Here is a 23,125-nt window from a genome sequence, read left to right as displayed (position 1 = left end):
ATTGGTGCAAAACTAATGATTATCAGAAAGACAAACATAATTAATTAGCCAGACATTTTCACGCCATTGTAAGTTTAACTTTGTACAAAAGTGAAAACTGTTTAACGCTGTAATATTTATCTCTTCTGCTTATTGAAAAAAAACTGAAGTTAAAAGAAAATCACAAAATTGATATACTCTGTGCCTTTTCAGCTGACCCCTCCACTCCAATCTTTCACACTCCACTTTTTTCGTCCAGTCTCATTTCTCTGGCGATCGTGGCTCAAGAGTTGGGAGTTCGCCTTGTAATCGGAAGGTTGCCGGTTCGAGCCCCGGCTTGGACAGTCTCGTCGTTGTGTCCTTGGGCAAGACACTTCACCCGTTGCCTACTGGTGGTGGTCAGAGGGCCCGGTGGCGCCAGTGTCCGGCAGCCTCGCCTCTGTCAGTGCGCCCCAGGGTGGCTGTGGCTACAATGTAGCTTGCCATCACCAGTGTGTGAATGTGTGTGTGAATGGGTGGATGACTGGATATGTAAAGCGCTTTGGGGTCCTTAGGGACTAGTAAAGCGCTATATAAATACAGGCCATTTACCATTTACCATTCTCTTGTGCCCAGAAATGTAAGTGACCCATCTGTGATGGTAAAAGGTACATTAGGCATTAGGGAGTTCCCCTCTAGCCCTGTTCATGTGTATGTCTGTGTGTGTGTTTGTGTGAAACTCTGTGCATGTTGTTAACAGATATCGCCTGATGGAGTCCTCCCAGGAGTGCTGTCCATCTGCTTGGCCAATGAAATGAAGCCAATTACGCTGCAGGCCTCGCTGGCAGCCAATCAAACAGAAATAGGACAGCTTAGTGATGACAATAGGGTTCGGGGCATAGCGCTTATATAGTACTTTGCTAACATAAAAGGAAGTGTCTGAATGAAAATGCATGTATTTATTGGAGATAACGTACCCTACAGTCTCTCACTATTCTCTTTCCTACTTCTTTGATGGTGGACGCATTGTACTCATATATGGCTCCATGTTATTATTGTTGGATTTAAAGCTTATCAATTTGCCCCTGTCTGAGACAGGGTTTTGGCTACTGTTTGTCACGGCCAGCGGGGGCACACCGTGTGGAGAGTGTGTTTGGTGGACCCAGGCGCGAACACAGGCAAGGAGACGGGAGTGAACTTAAACTGAAAGCGAGCCTTTATTTGGGCTGATGCAGAGGGGAGTGGACAAAACATAACAGGGACAGAGACTGCAACTAACCAAAAACCTAAACTGGAAAAACACTAACCTGACTGAAAGGAATAACTATGATTACTGTGAACAGAATGCTGTGCAGATGCATGGAAACTATGAACCAAATGGCGTGACAAAACAGACATGAACATGACCTGCACCGAACCTCATCGTGCGGCTGCATGAAAAACAACATAAACCAAATGGCAAACATGAACTGCACAGAATCCTGAAAAACACTTAACTTGACCAGAGGGGAGGTACACAGACAACACGACGACGAACAAAGGAAGACTGAGGACTTAAATACACACATGAGGTGATCAGGGGAAGTGGAGACACATGAGAACACAGTTGACTAGAATGAAACATAATGACAATACAGGGGAGAGTAACACTAACTACAATGAACAAAGAACACCAGACTCTTCCAAAATAAAACAGGAAACACAGAGACATAGACATGGAGATAAAACATGACATGAACTTAACATAACTGCATAGACGCGAAACGTAGACGCAGGAAGGAACCAGGGAGACTGAGTACAGGGGGAGATGACAGAAACAACTAAGAAATAAGGACTAAACAGCAACCTAGAAATTAACTAGATCGAAAATGAATGCAAAAATACATAAAACTCAAACACTGGGTCACACGACCCAGTACCGTGACACGGTTGCTTTAAGACCTTCCTTCCTTTAAGCCAAGATCTGTCTATTTTCTCCCAAACAGAAGCACTGCCTCCTTCACTTGTCATTGTGGAGCTTCTAAAAACAAACCATAAACCTATCATTTCTCATTCTTAATTGGAAATGGCATATTCTGAAATCCAGTCCACACAGTATAAGAACAAACACCACACATGCTGGAGCACAAGGTTTATTTGGTAAACTGCCTGCTTATTGTGGGACGTACATGTAATCAGGGATTTAGCCTTACTACTACAAGCTGTGTGAAACACGCCTTGTTAACAAAGCTACAGGAAGTGAAGGAAAGGCTTTTGGTGTTCTGAAACCAGGTATGAAGAGCATGAGGCCTAAAAAGTGTGAATGAGCCCATAAATTTATCAGGAAGGCTTTTACTTAGATCTGTCTTTATTCAAAACGGGCCAGTGTCTGACAGTGTTTAATATAAGTAGAAGTCTTTTTGCAGCCAGCTATGTTGCATAAAAAATACATTAAAAAGTGCACATTTAAGGCACTTCTATGGAAACCCATTTCCGCCACAAAAAAACGATATCCATAACTCAAAATTTTGAGTTCTATTTCTTGAAATTTTGATGTAGATTACTCAAGATTTTGAGAAAAGTAAATTCAAAATTTTGAGTTAGCACTGCCAATCAGTAATCTTCGTGAATGACATCATTTCCTTGTTACCAGGAAGCTGAAGTCCTCAGCTACAAATGATACAGCTAAGCTACAGTTGTGAATGCACACATTGCTGAGTATTTTCAGCGTGGCTTCACAAATGATGAAATCCTTGTGTTATTAGCTGAATCATGGCGTTACTATCGGCAAACGCACTCTCGAAAGGGCCAGTTTGTTGCTATACATTGGTAGCTTATGATACGGTTTTAAGTGAGCATTCCTCTGAGCCAAATCCTTCCGGATAACAAGAAAATCAAGTCATTCATGTAGATCACAGACTGGCAATGCTAAGAGTTACTTTTCTCAAAATTTTGAGTTAATAAGTCAAAATTCCGAGTTGTTTTTGTCAAAATTTTGAGTTAATAAGAATAACTGTGTGTGTTAAGAATATAACTCAAAATACTGTGAAAGATAACTCGAAATTTCAAGTTATAGATATTTTGTGGCGGAAATGGGCTTCCATACACTCCCATGTTGGCCATGTTAAAAAAAAATAATGTTGAAGATTTTACGACTGCCAAGTTTTCTGGACTGTTTCCCCTGTTTGTAAAATGGCTTGCAACAGTAGATAGAATGATAAAGAACATCTTAGCTACGTTGCCCGTTTTCTTCACCAAAACTAGTTAAAATCCATTTGGTGTTATTTGTGGGACAGGAAGCTGCATTTACTGTGTATTGTGCTGCTCAGAGTAGCGTTGGGTCCTACCTGAGATCATATTGATGGAAACCATATTAAGGTGCTCTTCTCTCTGTGACATCAAACATAGCCATGAGCTCATTATTCAAAACTTCGGTCACATGCACGATATGGATCCATATGTATATGTGAGAGAAAATAAGAAAAAACATATCTCTACTTTAAAGACAAATGTGTGGGTGGAAGAGGAGTTGAACAGTGCTCCTGTGAAAGATGAAAGAGAAACATTTCCTTCATTGCAAACCAAGTTTTTCCTGGCTGGTCAATGACAGGATGTGATTAAGGACGATGATCAACATTTCTGAAAAAGCTCTTTTTTTTTGTATTGGGATGAGGGGAGCAATATAACTTTAATGGCTGTCATAACAAATTATCATCTCTATTTCTCTTGGTATATGGTCTAGAAAACTTGTTGATTACTATATTTTAGATCTGATAGTAGCTGTTCCTGCTGCTTCCTTTCATTAGATCAAACACCGCTGTGTCATTAGAACACATACAAGTGACTGATGTAGATATTTCATCTCACTCGGAAGAAATAACAGAGAAAAACATTCAATGCCTAACTGTCACTGTACCACCTTCAACACTGTATATAGAACTATGTCTATATATATGTCTCCCTGCTTCATCCCATTATCTTTCTTACTTCATCATCACCTTTTAATTTTTCTGCTTGTTTTCTCTTTTTTCCCCCTCTTGCTCTCTGCCATTGTTGCTGCCTTCCCCTCATCTGTCTTTCTGCCACTCATTCCATCCATTCTTCCTGCCCTCCCTGCTCTGTGTCATCCTCTTCAAAGTAGGTCTCTTGGTGTCAGTAGCTGTCGGTGGCAGCGGTGATGAATCACTGATACTGCCAGCATAGTTAGCAGTGACCATGGCAGCTGACTGATGCATCTCTGTGGGGGAAACTATCAGCACATTATGCGGTATTGATTTGCCTCCATATAGTTGTATGTCAGAGTAGGAGGAGGTTATGTGATGGGGGATGAGGCATGCTCTTTTTCACTATCTTATGTTTTAGCATATAGGTTTTGTGATTAAAGTGTGAGAAAATCTTTTATAAATGATGATGACTTCGGGAGGTCTAGAGCAGGTCCACTGCCGGTTCAGATAGAGGGGGAGGAGGTGGAGGTGGTCAACAAGTACAAGTACCTCGGGCTGTGGGTGGACAATAAACTGGACTGGTCATGCAACACAGAGCACCTGTATAAAAAAGCCCAAAGCCGACTGTACTTCCTCAGGAGGCTGAGGTCTTTTAACATCTGCAGGAAGCTCCTGAGTAGGGCTGCTCAATTAATCGAATTTTAATCACGATTACGATCTGGGCTTTCAACGATCATTAAAAATGACTGAGCCGATTATTAGCCCCTCCCTCATGCTTTACTCTCGCGCTGCTCCGTGTGGCAAATCAAGCGCACTGCTCTGCATTTCGAACACGCGTCACAACAATTAAGAGGACCCGAGGGAAGCTCGGAAAGCTAAGCAGAAGTTATTTGGAGAGGAGAGTGACTGCCGTTGGTTGAAAAGAAAGGTAAAGAAAAAAAACTTCAGTGGTGTGGAAACATTATGGGTTCGCGGAGTCAGATGTGGATCAAGTAGACACAGTGTGTAAACTTTGCTATGGTGTCGTAGCTGCACCACAGAGCAACACTGCAAAGTTCACATTTTTCATTTATTTCTTATATTGCAAACATTTGCACTGTTATCAGTATTTGCACACTATTTTATATTATTTTTTTAAAGTCATTATTCAATACATTGTTATTCTTAACCCTTTAAAGCCGGTCAGAGCAGCATGCTCGTTTTGTATAACTATTTTTAAATCCCTGTAGAACCTGAACCGCTAAGCTAGCACAATAAATTTTTTTCCATATGAAACCAGAGGAGTTACATCTTATGCCATCAGCTTGTCCTAGGTCACGGTTTCCTTCCACATATAGCTTTGCAAAAATTGCATAAAAAGCGCTTGCAGGAACAAAAACATAATATTCCAGAAACACGCTTTGCCGATCCGATCAGCTGTTCATAACACTTCCCACATTGAAAAAGATGTCAACGCGAACTATCGCAAGTGACGTCATTTTTGCGGAAAATGTAGTTTTTTTTTACTTGTAGGCCTTAGAACTCGAATTGCACTGCTGGAAATAGTTTATTTTGATGCACATGCACATTCTTTGCAAATTTGCATCATAGGATTGTTTTTTTGTTTTTCCTGCAGTATATAAAAATTGCTGTATCTCCAAAAATAAAACTATGAAGACACTCAAAATAAATTTCCTGTTGTTGTAAACTATTTTTTGCAACTTTTTTGTATTTAAAGTTTTGAGGGATAAACCTCTTAAATTTCTCCAAGTAGAAATATATGTAAAAAAAAACAAAACAAAAACGATTTTCAATTTTTTTTTGTAGTTTATTGCACTTTTTTTTTTTTTTTTTTTTTTTTTTGTTATTCTCTTTTTATTAAACAACCTATATAAACACAAATAATCCAAAATAAACATATAATCAAGAACAGACGTAAATAAAAAAAATAAATAAATAAAAATAAGAAAAACAGACGGGTGTACCCTCTAGTGTGTATGTACTCGCACACACATATTCACTCACACACCCATATTCTTAAGCATACATACACATACCTACTTACATATGTGTTCACTTGTAGTCTCATACATACTAACATATACATATAAACACATAACGATTCAGAAATGTGGCATATATAGTTACAGAGATTCAAACAAGATCGGGTCTCCTTAACCGGATGTAGTGTTTCCATTTACCCCAAATTTCACTAAATATATCAAACTGGAGTCTTTTAATGAAGGTAATTCTTTCCATTTTAAACATCCCATGTACAGTCTCATGCCAATCACCCAGTGATGGAATTTTCGCACTAAGCCATTTCTTGGTAATAATTTTACGGGCAGCCAAACTCAGGATACCATACAACTGCTTAGACATTTTATCTACATTTACTGAGTATAAATATCCAAACAAAAGTTCGTCCCAATTAAAGGGAAGCTGCATACCAAAAATAATCTGCAACTCAGAGTGGATCAATACCCAAAAAATGTTGATCCTTGGGCAAGACCAGAACAGATGAAAATGTTTTACTCCTTGGGCCCCACAATTTCTCCAGCAATTAGAGTGATTAAAATAATGTTTACTTTGTGCAGGGGTAATAAAAAACCTACAGATACTCTTCCAACCGTAACATTTCCATGTTTTAGAACTAGAAATTCTCCACTGAAAAGTGCACTGCTCATACCAAATGTTATCTGATATTGCTATATTTGTTTCATTTTCCCATTTTTTTTTTGATGTAGGTAGTATTGAGGGATAAACCTCTTAAATTTCTCCAAGTAGAAATATATGTAAAAACAAAAACGATTTTCAATTTTTTTGTAGTTTATTGCACTTTTTTGCAATTAATGTAGTTACTATGGACTTAATACATACACATTTTAAAAATATGGGCTATAACAGTTGTATTGATATATAGCAACGTGAAATGCTCCCACAAATGGCACTACAGCATGTAAAAAAAAAAAAAGAAAAGCTCTGGCGGACGAAATAAATATCGTCAAATAATCGTGATCTCAATTTCAGTGAAAATAATCGTGATTATCATTTTTGCCATAATCGAGCAGCCCTACTCCTGAGGATGTTTTACCAGTCGGTGGTTGCTGGAGTACTTTTCTATGCTGTGGTGTGCTGGGGGAGCAGCACAGCAAAGAAGGACTCATCCAGGCTGGAGAAACTGATCAGGAGGGCTAGCTCTGTGGTCGGCATGAAGCTGGACACTCTGGTGACAGTGGCAGAGAAAAGGACATTAAAGAAACTGATGGACATTATGGACAATGCCAGACATCCTCTGCACACGGCCATTAACAACCAGAAGAGTCTGTTCAGTGACAGGTTGCTTCTCCCAAAGACAAGAACTAACAGACTTAAAAACTCCTTTGTCCCACACGCCATCAGACTGTTTAACTCCTCCCTGGAGGGGAGAGGGAGGGGAAACAGGAGGACAAAGGAGGGGGGAACAACTAAGCTGTAGTGCCTCTTCACCTCACTGTGCAATACCTTTTGTGCAATACTTTTGTAAATAGTCAACAGTGCAATAGACTCAATACTTGAAATGTGCAATTCACTTGTATTTTTATTTTTATTCCTATTTATTCTATTTATCCCCTTCGTATATTTTATTTATATTGTCTCTGTATTTATATATATATATGTGTGTGTGTGTGTGTGTGTATTATAAAAAAAAAACACCCAGCACGCCCCTGCGGGCGGTTTATCCTTCAAGCTCGGGTCCTCTACCAGAGGCCTGGGAGCTTGAGGGTCCTGCGCAGTATCTTAGCTGTTCCCAGGACTGCGCTCTTCTGGACAGAGATCTCCGATGTTGTTCCTGGGATCTGCTGGAGCCACTCGCCTAGCTTGGGAGTCACCGCACCTAGTGCTCCGATTACCACGGGGACCACCGTTACCTTCACCCTCCACATCCTCTCGAGCTCTTCTCTGAGCCCTTGGTATTTCTCCAGCTTCTCGTGTTCCTTCTTCCTGATATTGCTGTCATTCGGAACCGCTACATCGATCACTACGGCCATCTTCTTCTGTTTGTCTACCACCACTATGTCCGGTTGGTTAGCCACCACCATTTTGTCCGTCTGTATCTGGAAGTCCCACAGGATCTTAGCTCGGTCATTCTCCACCACCCTTGGGGGCATCTCCCATTTTGACCTCGGGACTTCCAGGTTATACTCGGCACAGATGTTCCTGTACACTATGCCGGCCACTTGGTTATGGCGTTCCATGTATGCCTTGCCTGCTAGCATCTTGCACCCTGCTGTTATGTGCTGGATTGTCTCTGGGGCATCTTTACACAGCCTGCACCTGGGGTCTTGCCTGGTGTGATAGACCCCAGCCTCTATGGATCTTGTGCTCAGAGCTTGTTCTTGTGCTGCCATGATTAGTGCCTCTGTGCTGTCTTTCAGTCCAGCTTTGTCCAGCCACTGGTAGGATTTCTGGATATCAGCCACCTCCTCTATCTGCCGGTGGTACATACCGTGCAGGGGCCTGTCCTTCCATGATGGTTCCTCGTCTCCCTCCTCTTTCTTGGGTTTCTGCTGCCTGAGGTATTCACTGAGCACTCGGTCAGTTGGGGCCATCTTCCCAATGTATTCTTGGATGTTCGTTGTCTCATCCTGGACTGTGGTGCTGACACTCACCAGTCCCCGGCCCCCTTCCTTCCGCTTAGCGTACAGCCTCAGGGTGCTGGACTTGGGGTGAAACCCTCCATGCATGGTAAGGAGCTTTCTTGTCTTTATGTCAGTGGCTTCTATCTCCTCCTTTGGCCAGCCTATTACCCCAGCAGGGTACCTGATCACGGGCAGGGCGTACGTGTTGATGGCCCGGATCTTGTTCTTACCATTCAGCTGACTCCTCAGGACTTGCCTGACCCTCTGCAGGTACTTGGTGGTTGCAGCTTTTCTTGCGGCCTCTTCATGGTTCCCATTCGCCTGCGGGATCCCCAAGTACTTGTAACTGTCCTCTATGTCTGCAATGTTGCCTTCTGGTAGTTCAATCCCCTCAGTTCTGACTACCTTCCCTCTCTTTGTTACCATCCGACTACACTTCTCCAGTCCGAACGACATTCCAATGTCATTGCTGTATAGCCTGGTAGTGTGGATCAGTGAATCGATGTCTCGTTCACTCTTGGCATACAGCTTGATGTCATCCATGTACAGGAGGTGGCTGACAACTGCTCCGTTCCGTAGTCGGTATCCGTAGCCAGTCTTGTTAATGATCTCACTGAGGGGGTTCAGGCCTATGCAGAACAGCAGTGGGGACAGAGCATCTCCTTGGTAGATCCCGCACTTGATGGTGACTTGTGCTATGGGCTTGGAGTTGGCCTCTAGTGTTGTATGCCACATCCCCATTGAGTTCCTGATGAAGGCTCTTAGGGTCCCATTGATCTTGTACAATTCTAGGCATTCCAGTATCCAGCTGTGGGGCATTGAGTCATAGGCCTTCTTGTAATCAATCCAGGCAGTGCACAGGTTGGTCAGTCTGGTCTTGCAGTCTCGGCTGATTGTTCTGTCTACCAGTAGCTGGTGTTTTGCGCCTCTGGTATTCTTGCCAATTCCTTTCTGTGTCCCGCTCATGTATTGACCCATGTGCCTGTTCATCTTAGCCGATATGATGCCTGACAGGAGCTTCCATGTAGTACTGAGGCAGGTTATTGGTCGGTAGTTGGAGGGGACCGGTCCCTTCTTTGGGTCCTTGGGGATCAGGACCGTCCGGCCTTCAGTTAGCCATTCCGGGTGTCTCTCGTTAACTAGCAGCTGGTTCATTTGTGCTGCCAGACGCTCGTGGAGTGCAGTTAGCTTCTTCAGCCAGTAGGCGTGAACCATGTCGGGCCCTGGTGCTGTCCAACTCTTCATACTGGAGACCCTTTCTTGGATATCTGCCACTGTGATGGTTACTGGACCCTGTTCAGTATATATATATATATATATATATATATATATATATATATATATATATATATATATATATATATATATATATATATAATATTCTGTAACTCTGTAACTTCTGTCGGTGCTGTGCTTTTTTGGAAATCGAATTTCCCAGAGGAACCCACCCGAGGGATTAATAAAGTTCTATCTAATCTAATCTAATCTAATCTAATGATGATGATGGCGATTTTGTGTAGATCAATTTTTCACACATTAATTTTCTTTTAAGCACCATTTATACCTGTGTCGCTGTTGTAGCTACACACTGTGTCTCTAGTGTGTAGTTACAATATCTAGCAAGATGCACATCAGATTACAGCAGATGCTTTCAGAATGTGTGTGTTTTTTTCTAACAACACAAATAACAATCCCATATAGATAGTCATTTAATTATTAGCAAGTACCCAATAGTCTCATTAGCCATCTTTTAAGTTATTTGGATAGTGGCTAGTGGCTAAGGCTAATGATGAAACGATAATGTTAATGTTGCTAGGCGGCAAATATTGTCACTACATTATCACTTTAACAGAATAACGCAAATATTTGTGTCTAAAATGTGTTATGATTCTCTTAAAATCCCAGATTTAAGCAGAGAAAATGCTAGCATTAACTAAACAGAAACAGTGGCAGACTGAAAAAACAATTCCATCTGATGGAATCAATAAAAATCAGATGGAGAAGCACAGAATGACCCCAGCCAGCATAAAAATATTATTGGCTTTTTTGGTTTTTAGCTTTTTTGCACTACATTAGAGAACCTAAAATTATGTTGTCATAAATATTACTTTTTGGACCGTTCTAATCTAATGTGGTATTGAAAGTAGTAATGAGTTTGAAATTCAAGTATCCTGAAAACAATAGTATAGATTAAAGTATGTCCAAAGTACCAAAACTTCAGCAACTAAGCCTTTATAGAACTTAAAAATGTGAATAATTTTTATAACACAGTTGTTATGAATGAACGTTTTTAAATTTCTGCTCTAATTTTGATCATTTCAGTATATGAATCTGTGAGGAGTGACATATTTTTGGAGTCAGTCCCAAGTGGCTGTGCAAGAAATTGCTGTTTGGGGCACATTTTCTTCATTTCTCAGCCCTGGAGGTGGCTGCTTTCATAAAACCCTCAACCAGAAAGCAAAAAACATGAGATTTAATCTGTGAGATTTACCACCAAATGTAAGTTACAGTATACAGAATGTGATCAGTTCCATTTAACAGCTGCACGACTATGCTCTTTATGACTTGCCTCACTTGAATGTAAAAAAAATATCTGCACACATTAAAACAAGTGTTGGAAGAGATGCAATTGGATTCAGCTACCAATGAACTGTGGGTAAAAAACATCCTAATCCAAATTTTTAGGTATTGGTTTAGACAGTCTTAGGCTATCCATTTTGAGCCGGCTATGCTAATTTGCACTGGCTGATTTGTCCCTATTTATCCGAGCTTGCATTTCTTCAACTCCAGCTGAAAGATCAAACTTTCTGTTATATACCTAAAGGTAAATCTGAGGTATCCTAATGCTGTTCCTGAAAACATGCCATTAAACTAAAAATGATTTCACACCAGTTACGTATTCATGCTCCCCCAAGTCATCTCAGCCTTTCTTCTGGGCTGTTTTACGACTCCATAAATGTAGGTCTAGGGTGTTTTGTTCCTGTGTAAATCTGGCCTTTGAGGCCTTTGATTTCCTTGTTTTTCCTGGGTAGTGGGTGTTCTTCCATTCTGTTTGAGCTGAGGTTTATATTATGTTGTTTGTGTCTTTGGAATAAACTCAGCATGATACACAGCCCTCTGGCACAGATACACGCACACACAAACAAGACTTATCTCCTTACCTTGAGTAGACGGTGTGCAAGACGCGCATGCTTGCGTGCACAAACATCGTAATGCGACCACATAATGTGTGCCATTTGTGAGTTATGTGTTTGCGTGCAGCTTTCTTGTGCATTATAATTTCCTAATAAACAGCTCTTAAACTTTACAGTTTTATATCTCCCTCTTTTTTATTTTCTTTGCATTGTACCAAACTCTCGTGTTAAACGCTTCCCGTTCTTTAAAACTCTTTAAGGCGACTGCACACTAAGTGCTTCCACACAGGATTACTTTATTCAGTACTTGGAAAGAAAACATGTTTCAATAAGTAATCCTTACAAAGAGGTTTCTTGTCAAAATATTACTTATGTGTTCAATAAGGGCGTGCAGCGACTTCCTAATTCAAAATTCCTATTTTATTGTGATTAGCACCACAGCTCATGTGGTGGGAATTTTTTGGTGTTATGTTTGTTTTCATTTAAAAGAACGAGGTAAGACGTAAGCCAAGAAACTAAGGATTTATTTAAAAAAAAGAAAAAGATAACTGAAGGGTGCAAAACTAGGAAGGAGAAGAAGAAAACGAAAACCTAAAATAGTAAGAAAATAATGGAGGGAAAGACGGAAATTAGGCAACTAGGTACACAGCAAAAATACCGGGACTAATTATGATGGTTATGGCTGCTGATTTTGGCAATTTTCGATAGTGATGATAATTTTCATAATGATCTCCACATTTTCTGTCTGTGTGGCAGGTGTGAAAATGCACAGTCTGTCAAAGCAGAGTGAGAGCAGAGATGATAGTGCTGAGATAAATAACAAGCCGGGCTGTGGTGGGGGAAGATGCCACTGTAATCAGATTACTACATTTTTGCGTGATTCCTCTCCCCACTTGCAAACATCTGTCACATCAGACTTTTTCTTTTATGCCTTATTTTAAGGACACTCAGCAAGGTCCAAAAAAAAGTTTACAGAAATAACAAGGCTTTTCTTTTTCAGTGACATCTTATGCGGCTGTTCATTTTTAATAAGAGGATTTTTAAGGTAAAATGTTAAATTACCCTCCAAGAATTGAGGATGGCTGTTTCTGCTTAGGTGTAAGATTTGGTTCCCAGAGGAGGGTAGCAGCATATTGGCTTTATTAGAAGAGATAGGGAGTGAGTGGGAGAGGGCAAGATGGATAGAGGGAGGTGAGAACAGACAGGGCCTCTGGATGGAGCGCTAACGAAAAAGAAAGGAAGACATAGAGAGGAAGATATTGGACTTATTAGAGAAGAGAGTGAGTGGGAGAAGAGGGCAAGCACAGGGAGACAAATGGAAAGAGAAAGAGGAAGGGAGAGAGAGGATGGGGAGAGAGAGGATGGGAGGGATGATGTTATTTTGTCAGTGTTTCCCCGTGGGGACTCGATTGCTTGTTAAAAAGTCCTGACAGAGGAACCACAGCAATAATACACACGTACACAAACATACACGCGTGCACACGGGCAGTGTTCCTGTGTGTTAAACTTCCAGTAGGTCTCTGTTTCCCCTCTGTGTGCATGTCTGTGTGTGTGTGTGTGTGTGTGTGTGTGTGTGTGTGTGTGTGTGTGTGTGTGTGTGTGTGTGTGTGTGTGTGTTATCTGCTAAACCGGACTGCATTCAAGCCAAAAATATTCCTCTGTGACGTCAAATACAGCCTCGCTCTCTGTCTGTGTGTGTAGCCGCTATTGCAGTTGAAGGCTACTGTTTCCCTACAATTATTATCCAACACAAACAAAGGATGTATGCCTCCCCCCACTTGGTCACACCACAGCACATCAACAGCCTTTAAAAGTGTACTTTCTTATTCAGAGTGCCTCTCAGAGATCTGCTTATTGTTTTAAAATACTGTGATCGTGTAAATCCCAAAGAAACGTTTGCATATTTGTTAGCCAGTTTAGGTAGAACAATGTGCCGTGTGTAGAAAGACATTTCTAAAGTTCAATGTTCAATTTGAGACTATAAGGAAACCCTGAAGAGTCTTACTTTGTAGAATCTCATATAGGTTTATGTGCAGCTTTGATTCTACTAAAGAACTTTTTTAAAATATCATCTGTAATGGCTGTACATTCAGCAGCCACTTTGTTAGTTACACATTGCTAGTAACAGGTTGAACCCCTTTTGCCTTCAGAACGTATTTAATTCTTTTTGGCACAGATTCAACAAAGTGGTGGAAATATTTCTCAGAGATTTTGGTTTACATTGACATGACATAACCAGATCCCAAGAGTGATCTGTTGGAGAGATCTGGTGACTGGAGAGGACATTTGAGAGGACTTCAAACTGTTCAAGAAATCATTTCCAAGTGAGCTGAGCTTTTTTGACATGGAGGATTACCCAGCTGAAACCAGCGATTACTAGTGGGTACAATTGTCCAATTTTTGTGAACTCATGTGCATTAAACCCTCAGTTTTCTGTTTCAAATGACAGGAGTTGCACCTGGTCTCTTTCAAGGTTCGACTTGTTGTGCATTCAGCGACATTTTTCTCCATGCCTTGGTTGCAAAAATTATCAGACCGTTCTCTGTAAACCCTAGAGATGGATGTGTGTAAAAATTCCAGCAGATCAAACCAGGCCATCTGGCATCAACAACCACACGAGGTTCACGGTCACTTAAATCACCTTTCATCCCCATTTAGATGCTCAATTTGAACTTTATTACTTTGTTTTATCAGTGTCTACCTACATGCTTTGAGTTGCTGTCATTCTCTGATTAGATTTGAATTAACAAGCAGTTGAACAGGTGTAACTAACAAAGTGACTAGTGGGTGTAAGTTTAACCTTTGGCAATGCCTTAATATCAAAGAAAGAAAACAATTTAAAAACCATTAGCAGGTGGACAGACGGACCTTGATGATCTTGTTAGGGAAAAGCATCTGTAATTGGGTGAGATGTATTAAGCAGGTACTACAGTCTCCTAAATGGCTTAAATTCTATAACATTGGACTCCATATTACTTTTAAAGCATACAGTTAGACATTACTATAGCCCTGTGGCGTTATTGCTGTTGTTTACAGACAGGCTGGTAAAAGACTTACATTTACATTTATGCAATAATCAGATATACTCTGTTCTTAATAAAGTGATGGTATATACTGTTTGTGAATGTTCAAGCGGTCAGTGGTCAGCGCTGCCTGCTCAGTTTTTCCTCCTTTGTTTTTCGACAGCTATTTTTGTGCCTGTTTATATTTAGCAAGTGGCCACTGAGGAATTTTTGTCATATCAGTGTGTTTCTCCTCCCATGAACCCAGCAGATAGCTGGCTATCTATGGTGAATATGTGATATAAAGATAGGTATGACACCCCCTTTATGATAAATGCAGATTTTGGTGTGCTTGTTTTCTACGTTATCAGGCCTTTTGTCTAGGTGAGCCTCACAATCTCAACTCACAATACACGCTTATCTCTGTGTGTGCATTTCTGAGCGTTATATGTATCTGTATGTGTGTATGTGTGTATGTCATAAGACTAGACAGTGCAAGATGCTATCAGCAGTAGAGGATATGAGGACTACTATTTATAACTCCCCTCTCAGTCTCAATAGACACACTGTCCTGCCCCATGGGGTAGGTGCATGTTTGTTGTGTGCATCACTGTTGTCGTGTTTGAGTGCATGCAACAGAGTGCGAAATTTAAGAGAGGATGGAGACCAGGAATGTGGCAGACAGGGGCGAAAGGGAACGAGCTGTGAGTGACAGCCTGTGCGTTAATTTGTGTGCACGCACGGGTGTTTTTGTGTGTGCGGACACCACAAGCTCAAGGTTTGAGTGGAAAGCAAAGACATGTCACATTTGACAAGGGTGAAATGAGAGGAAATGATTGGCATGTTTTCTGATGTCACGGATTGTGAGCTGTCCTAATTAGAAACAGTCATACACTGCTTATTCACTTCAACAGCCTTCTCTCCACTGCTCTGCCCATTCCCTCTGTAGTGTATTCTTCTCTCTGCCCTCTAGCTTTTCTTTCTGTTTGTGTCTGACTGATTTCATGTATGTGGGAGTTTTTCTGCCTGCATTGGTGCTTTAAACATAAACTTTCTTTTTCTTCAAGATCTCTTTTATTAAAATACCAATTTTTAAGACTACCAAAGTCTGGTTCGCAATGTTCTCATTGCACTTGTTTCTGTTTATGCTCGTAAAATGATATGAAGCCCAGCCTAAACCCAGTCAGTTCCTATGTGCAGTTGGCTTCTGCTGGGATTGTAAAATATCATTTCCCTGAATCTGCTATTATGAGATTCAGGGAAATTAAAGAGACACGATTTGGCTTACATGAATGAATACAGGCACAAGCCTCACTTGACACCAGCAAGGAGTAATTATTTTAGGGAAAAGGGAGATTTTTGGGTACTTTCCTCTCCTGGGAAGCCTTAAAGCTTGAATTCCTTCAGATGGGCAGAAACAAGCAAAAAAAAAAGCACACTCTTAAAGTGCAGACACGCATGTATACACAACATATCAGTGGATCAGAGGTCTTGGGAGATTATTCATAACCAGTGTTAGCTTTTGCCAAATTAATTTTGCATAAATGTCGCCTTTGGCATCATTATACTTTTCCTGTCTAGAAAAAAAATGCATTTTGAAATTTGATGTTTTTCCAAGGAGTTAAATTGCTCCTTTATGGGTGAGAAAGTTCCTGGAAATCTATTATGCTGAAAAATGCATTGTCCTCAACAAAAGTTACTGTGGAACAAAAAGTATGAGAGCAGCATGATTACCATTAGCAGTGTATGGCACAGTAGCTCAAAAACACACTGCCGGCAAATATGTTGACAGATGGTTTCCACTAGTTGTATGTCTAAGCCAAAACAAGTCACAAAAGCAAAAACACTGTTCCTTATCTAATTTATCCATATTCACCAACACATAACTACCAGTACCAGGCCTTTATATGTTTACATCCTTTTGTATAATGCAGGAAAGCGTGGGAGCATCGGCTGCTGCCGTGATGAAGACAGGGAGTGACAAGTCTTAAAGCATGATCTCCCTCCTGTCCCACCATGCTCAAGCATCGCTTCAGTTTCTACCCCATTAGAACATACAATAGAGCGCCGAGCTGCACAGAGAGTCTCTGAAGAACACTCAAATCTGAGTATAGTGAGCCAGCCCCACATACAGATACAATACCATTAAAAAGCACTCAAGCGTCTCGATATAGGGAGAAGAGTCTCACTCGTTTTCTCATTCTCCAACACTGACCCAAATAATGCAAACAGTGAATTCCCGCATTATTTGGAGGCTATCAAGACAGTAGAAAAGAAAACGATAGATTGTGCAGAGGCGATGAAATTACATGCAGTGCTCGATATGGTTACAAAAGCCATCCAGTGCTTTCTGCTGGTGTCTCTTTTTATTCTCACAATGCGTTTTCAATATATTGTACAAAACCTACCCTGTAGAGAAATGCAACTTTACCTGCAGGAAATTGGTGATACGCCAATACCCTGTAACCTAATAGAAGAGAGGCTTATAGGAATAGAAAGTACTTGATATGTTTAATTGATGCAGCTGACTAGTTCCATACATTTAGTTATTAAAATCTCACATAATCAATCCGTGTTCCTGATAGGGGGGAAAAAACGTGAGTACTAATTACATCTAAACCTGCTGCAGCTTATCAGTCATTGTAGTTAAAGTGTCTGACTACTTGACCCTTTTAAATATTATTAAATGAAGCCAAATGTAGTATACTTATTCTTGGGAAAGTGTGATCAGAGCCTACAGGTGGATGCTATTTGTTAAAATAAATATTATAATGGTGAATATATGAATATGAATATGGCTGTGTAGTGTATATCTGAGCCAGAAAAGTGTACAGTAGTGTGTGAGTACTTTCCACAGCTGTGTATTTTCACTCATTGTAGCAAAACACAAAGTGAGTCGAGATCAGGTTGAACAAAGTGTAGATCTGACTGTGATGGATTTCTAGTAACAGCACAAAATGAAATTTGGACCTTTACATTACCCTTTCATACATGTCATGGCTGAAATACAGAATAAGATAAGTGGTGCGGTGCCACAGTAATCAGTGTCCCAACCTGAGAATATAGAGAAATTTTATGGTAAGCTAGTGAGTAGCATAAGCATCTAAGTGAGTTTTACGGTGGCCCTGAGGGGTCAAACTCACTCCAAAACTAAGGGAAAAAAAACCCAAAACGTACAAAACGCAACAGAAGTATTTTTGGGGGACAACAACATGTTGGAAGAGTTGCCAAAGTGACAAGCTAACAGCAAGTGGCTAATAGCAAACATATGTTTACAGTGTTATATGAATTATGCAATTAAAACACACATTACCTGCATTTTTTTCTCCCTAACAACACAGATGAATCCTCTGCTTCTATTAAGCCTGTCTCAGTGCAGTACTTATATTAATAGTTTGGTTTTCTGTCACTTCCACATCTTGTCCGTCACAATATTGTCTCCCCCGAAAACACGTTTTTTCAGATTTTTTTTCTACTTCCTTTGTGTTTTAATTAACTTTTTTTTTCATGTGCTTTTGCAGCATTTTTCTTTTGCTGGTGTTTTCTTATGTTGCGGTTCAGTTTGACTTCTCAGGGCCACCATAAGTTTTCCATTCACAATGCATTTGGGAGTAATGAAATGGAATAACAGTACAGCGTCTGAAGAAGTTACTCAACAGCTTCTGCTTGAGTATGGTAGAACCCGATTGAGCCATCATCACTACCAAAGGCCACCATAAACCCAGTAATAATAACAATAATGGCAGTTTGTTTAGTTAAAATGATAATTACATGTTGTAATGATAGTCACCTCTTTGGGCACAGCAAATTGCCCATCCGTATATAGTTTTTTATGGGTGCAGGGTTTGGAATGATTTTTGACCTTTTTTAGGTCTCTCTAAAGGTCTCTTCAAAACTGATTAGACTTGACTGTTGCAGCATATGGGATTGAGGCTAATGTTCGGCCCTATTACAATATGCAGTGACTCAGAGCATTATGGTTGCTGTTTCACTTTTTTTTTTTCAACTTTAGCCACACTGTGGATAAATTACGGTAGAAGCAGGCCGCGGGCAGTGTGTACTAGCAAAGTGTGCCTTTATGTGTCAGTTTGTGTAACCGTGTGCAGCGCATTTATTAATTTTGAGGTGTGAGCCCAGTGTTTTGTTCTGTTTCTTAGCCTTTATGGTTTTTAGGTTGTTTTTTTTCCCCAAGCTGTCAGGTTGCAGCTTTACAAACACACACACAGACAGAGGAGACCTCCACACAACCCTGCCTCAATCATAATAAGAGAACCAAGTGACACAGAACAAGTGGTGTCAAGATAAGGTATGTGTGAACTCTCTGACATTTCAAGGTAACAGAAAAGCACGAAGATCGTGCAATACTCAGCCAAAGACAAGGTAACACATTTGCTCGTCCACACTTTTTGCAATGCTACACTCTTTTTAATTCTTCGCTGCTTTCTCTAATTTCACATCATTTAATAGTCCACTATAATGAGTTATTTTAAATACAGCATAAATGAATAGAAGTAATTTGTCCATCTATAATTGTGCTTGTCTGCGCTGTCCAAGCTAATGTCTGAGTTTGGCTGAATTAAATGGCAAATGATTCTCAGTCAGGTTTAATGGAGTGAATATGAGCGACTTGGAGTGAATGCAACCCTTGTTCCTCAGAACCATGCCCACAGAGTTCTGCAGCCTGGTCTGTACCGCACCAATCCAATCTGGTCTTAATTGAATTGTTCTGAGGCCCTCATCCATATATTTCCTCTGCAAGAAACTTATTACTCTCAATCTCTGTATGCATGTTTGAGTGTGTATGTGTGTGGGTGAGCAACTGAGAGAGTCTGTCTACTCATATTGTGCCAAGATTTAAATGCCTTGTTGCTGATTGATGTTTCCGAGATGCATCACCTATTCCAAGTTCGAATAGGTGGTGGACTAATCTGAAAAGTGCAACCGCCCCCCCAAAATAACAAAACAAAAACCCCCAGTACAGATAGTCTAATGAATATTCAGCTAATCTTGTGTCTCTGTGTTTCTCTTTGTTCCTAGGATGTGAAGTCAACGTTCTTCCAGTTTGGTGCCTCCATCCAACAGGAGGCTCTGCTCATGCTGAACATCATGGAGGAGTATGACTGGCACATCTTTTCCATTGTCACATCAAAGTTCCCAGGCTACCAGGAATTCATCAACATCTTGAAAACTACTGTGGACAACAGGTTAGAACAATACTGTGGTGTGTTCTCAGTTCAATTCAATTTTATTTTATTTATACAGCGCCAAATCACATATTGTTAGATAGACCCCACAATTAATCAACAGAGAAAGCCCCAGCAATCATATGACCCCCTATGAGCAAGCGCTTTGGCGATAGTAGGAAAAACTCCCTTTTAACAGGAAGAAACCTCCAGCAAACCAGGCTCAGGTTGGGGCAGCCTACACCTATTGCAGTGTAACTAAGGGAGGATTCAGGGTCACGTGATCCAGCCCTATATGCTCTAGCAAAAATGATAGTTTTAAGCCTGATCTTAAAAGTAAAGAGCGTGTCAATCTCCTGAATCACAACTGGAAGCTGGTTCCACAGATGAGTGGCCTGTTCTCCGTGCTTGCATTGTTTTTCCCTATATGTTTTTAATCCTTTCACCATGAACTGGGGCTGTTAACTCCACTGCTGCTGCTGGGTATAGTACAGGAAATGCCTCCCACCCTCAGGGTTAGTTATCCCCCTACAACTGGCTGTGGGACCAGTCTGCCACTGCCACTCTGTATTTATGGTTATTGAAGGCTCACAGGATTAGTAGCCCACAGTGCACACATCCGACCTGGGTATTTTCTGGCTAGTCAGCTGCCTATTGGGCTACCTGGTTTATCATAACAGGACCATTTGCTTGTCTCAAAGATTAAAGAATGCAGGCAGTGCACTGAAACATCAAATGGCTCATTAAATCAGTTATGCTGTTTGTTTTGATATGTGGCAATTATCCAACCATTTAGTTTTTGTAACGCTGTTAAGTGTGTTACATAACACAAAATATTAAATGACATTAAGGTTTGCAGGTATTAATTAAATTAAAGTTTCAGAAGTGGAACTCACGATGATAATCATAGCGATAATTATGATTTCTAATTTTATGATAATAGTGGATGCAAACTTTCTCTCACGCATACACAATGTTTTTCTAAAAACATTTGTTAAAAGAAGTGATGCAGTTTCTGATTTTGATTGCATTTTAGATCAGTAACTTGATTAAATGTTTTTCGGGGGAGTTTCTGGAGGTGTTGAGTTGACCCAGAAGCCCCTCATTTGCAATAAAGTAGCCTAGACTTTAACTTTATGCTGATTAGAAGCCAACCACTCAGTGTGCATTCCCTCAGAACACAACACACTGCAGTGCTACCAGAATGCAGGGCATTAAAAAAAAATACCTGACCGTTTTTTCAACCTGTTTCTCTCTAAAAGAGTGAGCAGGTGGGTTTCCACTGCTAATCATTTAAGTGTCCCCAATCCTCACACAGCATGTTACAGGATTATCAAAGCATTAACCAACCCTGCCAACTCAGTCTTTTAACTAGAAACACTTTCAATGTATTAAAATTAACAACATCAAAATTACATTACACCAGTAGAAGACTAGATGAATTGAAGTACATCCATTGTGCTCTTCAAAAATATCCAGCCTAAAAGAATTTCGTAAGCATCCTTTCAGTGAATGGGGATGATAAGTAGGTTTACTGCGCGTGCAGGTTGGCTGTTTGCCACACCTTTAGGTCATTCTGACTGATGGTGCTTGTTTCAGCGGAGAGAAAGAGGAAAGTACAGCACGCCATAATTTTGGGCAAAAATGGTCATATTAATGATACATGTTCAGCACTGTGGAGATGTAGGCAAGGACTGGTGCCTGTACCTGTGATATATTCAAGCTCACCTGAGGTCTTTCTCATCAGCAGTTACTCTTAATGTCAGACGCAGCAGGGATTCAACAGCTTCTCCTACTCTATGCTTTGTTGATGATAACTAAAGCAGTTTAATTACAGGCAGCAGGTGACAGACATGTTTAATACATTCATATGGAGAGAAAGGAAACTTAAAATCCCAGTGTCTGTATTTGTGCCTTTAAGAAGTGATCTTGACTTCAGTGCTACTTTTAGCTGCCCCCTTGTCACAAGGGGTCACCACAGCAAGCAGCTCTACACGTTTGATTTGGCAGAGTTTTATGCCAAATGCCCTTTTTTGACACCATCCCATGTCTACAGCTATATTACACAAAACCTGTCTGTTTGGTTGTCTCCAAATTCCTCCTACATGATCAGGAGTTAGGCAAGCTAACTTGGCATACAGGTACATTTCAGAGCTCAGAAGGTTTTTATCTTCAACAGAGATGATGATGTCATCGTGCTGCTTAGCAGCAACCTACCAACAGGTTAAATGAGGACACGTAACATATTACAAGAGCGTTGTATCATTTTAACTTCATGATAACAACATCTAATTTAGCAAATATTGACTGCTGAGATCACCAAATGTTTATACTATCAATATTACATTAAATCATTTGACACCTTAACTTATGACATCAGGTTTAATGTATTTAGGGTCTATATTAACAGTTTAATGTTGGATAAATGACTGGATAAGCATGCTTAAAGGCAAGGGGCTTTGAAGCCATTTGATTTAGTCCAGGCTATAAAATTCATTTTATGCACTTTTATCAGGTCCATTTTATTAAGATTAAACAATGAGACATATGAAGGTGTAATCAGAATGGAAGTTCAGTTATTAGGTGATCTTTTACTACGTAGATCTATATTCAGTTTTAAAAACATGTATATACCATTTTTTTCATTATATGTTTGATGGAAGTGAACAGATGAGTGGTGTATCACAGTTATTTTGACCATGGATAGTAGACGTGGTCCCTTAATCATACACACAGAAGATATAAACACATTTTAATTTAAACAAACCCCATGTTTATCTTTAAAACAACCTCTTTTGCCTCTTTTTACTTTTTTCAAAGTGTTAAACAGTTGAAACCAGGGCGTGTATTTTCTCATCTCAGCTGAGTGCAGGTGGGCAGGTGGTCTCTCTGTGTAATCTGCAGATTAAAGGAGTTTGCATTGAGTTTTTGGATGGGAATGTAAATGAGCTGGACCAATAGAGACCGGTGTGTTCTCCATCATCTCAAACACAGAATATGGTGTTATCTATTTCAATTAAGGAGACCGATGCATAATTAAAGAGCATCCTGAAGAAACCCCCCCAACATTAGATGTGACTATCAACTTCTATTTACTGTTTACTTATAATATAGCATTCAGCAGCATGTACTGTGTCTTTTTCCTTGGGCGTGTATGTGTGTACTTGTCTGCATGTGGATCATTTTCTCTCTATTAGCTTTGTCATCTGGGACAAGTAACCTGTCATCACTTTGAAAAGCAAGAAGAGGCCAGGAAGTCCCAAATCACTCTCATGTTACACCACCTGTCCGCTGAAGGGTCCTACACAATGGTTAACTGCCATC

The 23,125-nt window shown here is 40.3% G+C and overlaps 1 protein-coding gene across 1 annotated transcript in view; it reads left to right on the top strand.

Moving 5' to 3' along the window:
• The window catches only part of grin2aa (glutamate receptor, ionotropic, N-methyl D-aspartate 2A, a), a 163,882-nt gene that overhangs the window by 89,492 nt on the left and 51,265 nt on the right, over nt 1-23,125 (top strand). The window contains exon 2 of the mRNA XM_085351498.1: nt 19,656-19,822. Within this exon, the coding sequence (XP_085207624.1) occupies nt 19,656-19,822 (167 nt within the window). The remainder of the gene's footprint in view (nt 1-19,655; nt 19,823-23,125) is intronic.

Source organism: Diplotaxodon limnothrissa, linkage group LG4 (genome assembly GCF_057381915.1).
Source record: "Diplotaxodon limnothrissa isolate DT_005_m linkage group LG4, D_limnothrissa_male_GT1.1, whole genome shotgun sequence".
Lineage (NCBI taxonomy): Eukaryota > Metazoa > Chordata > Actinopteri > Cichliformes > Cichlidae > Diplotaxodon > Diplotaxodon limnothrissa.
Note: the sequence above shows the minus strand (reverse complement) of the source record. Positions and strands in the feature narration are given on the sequence as shown.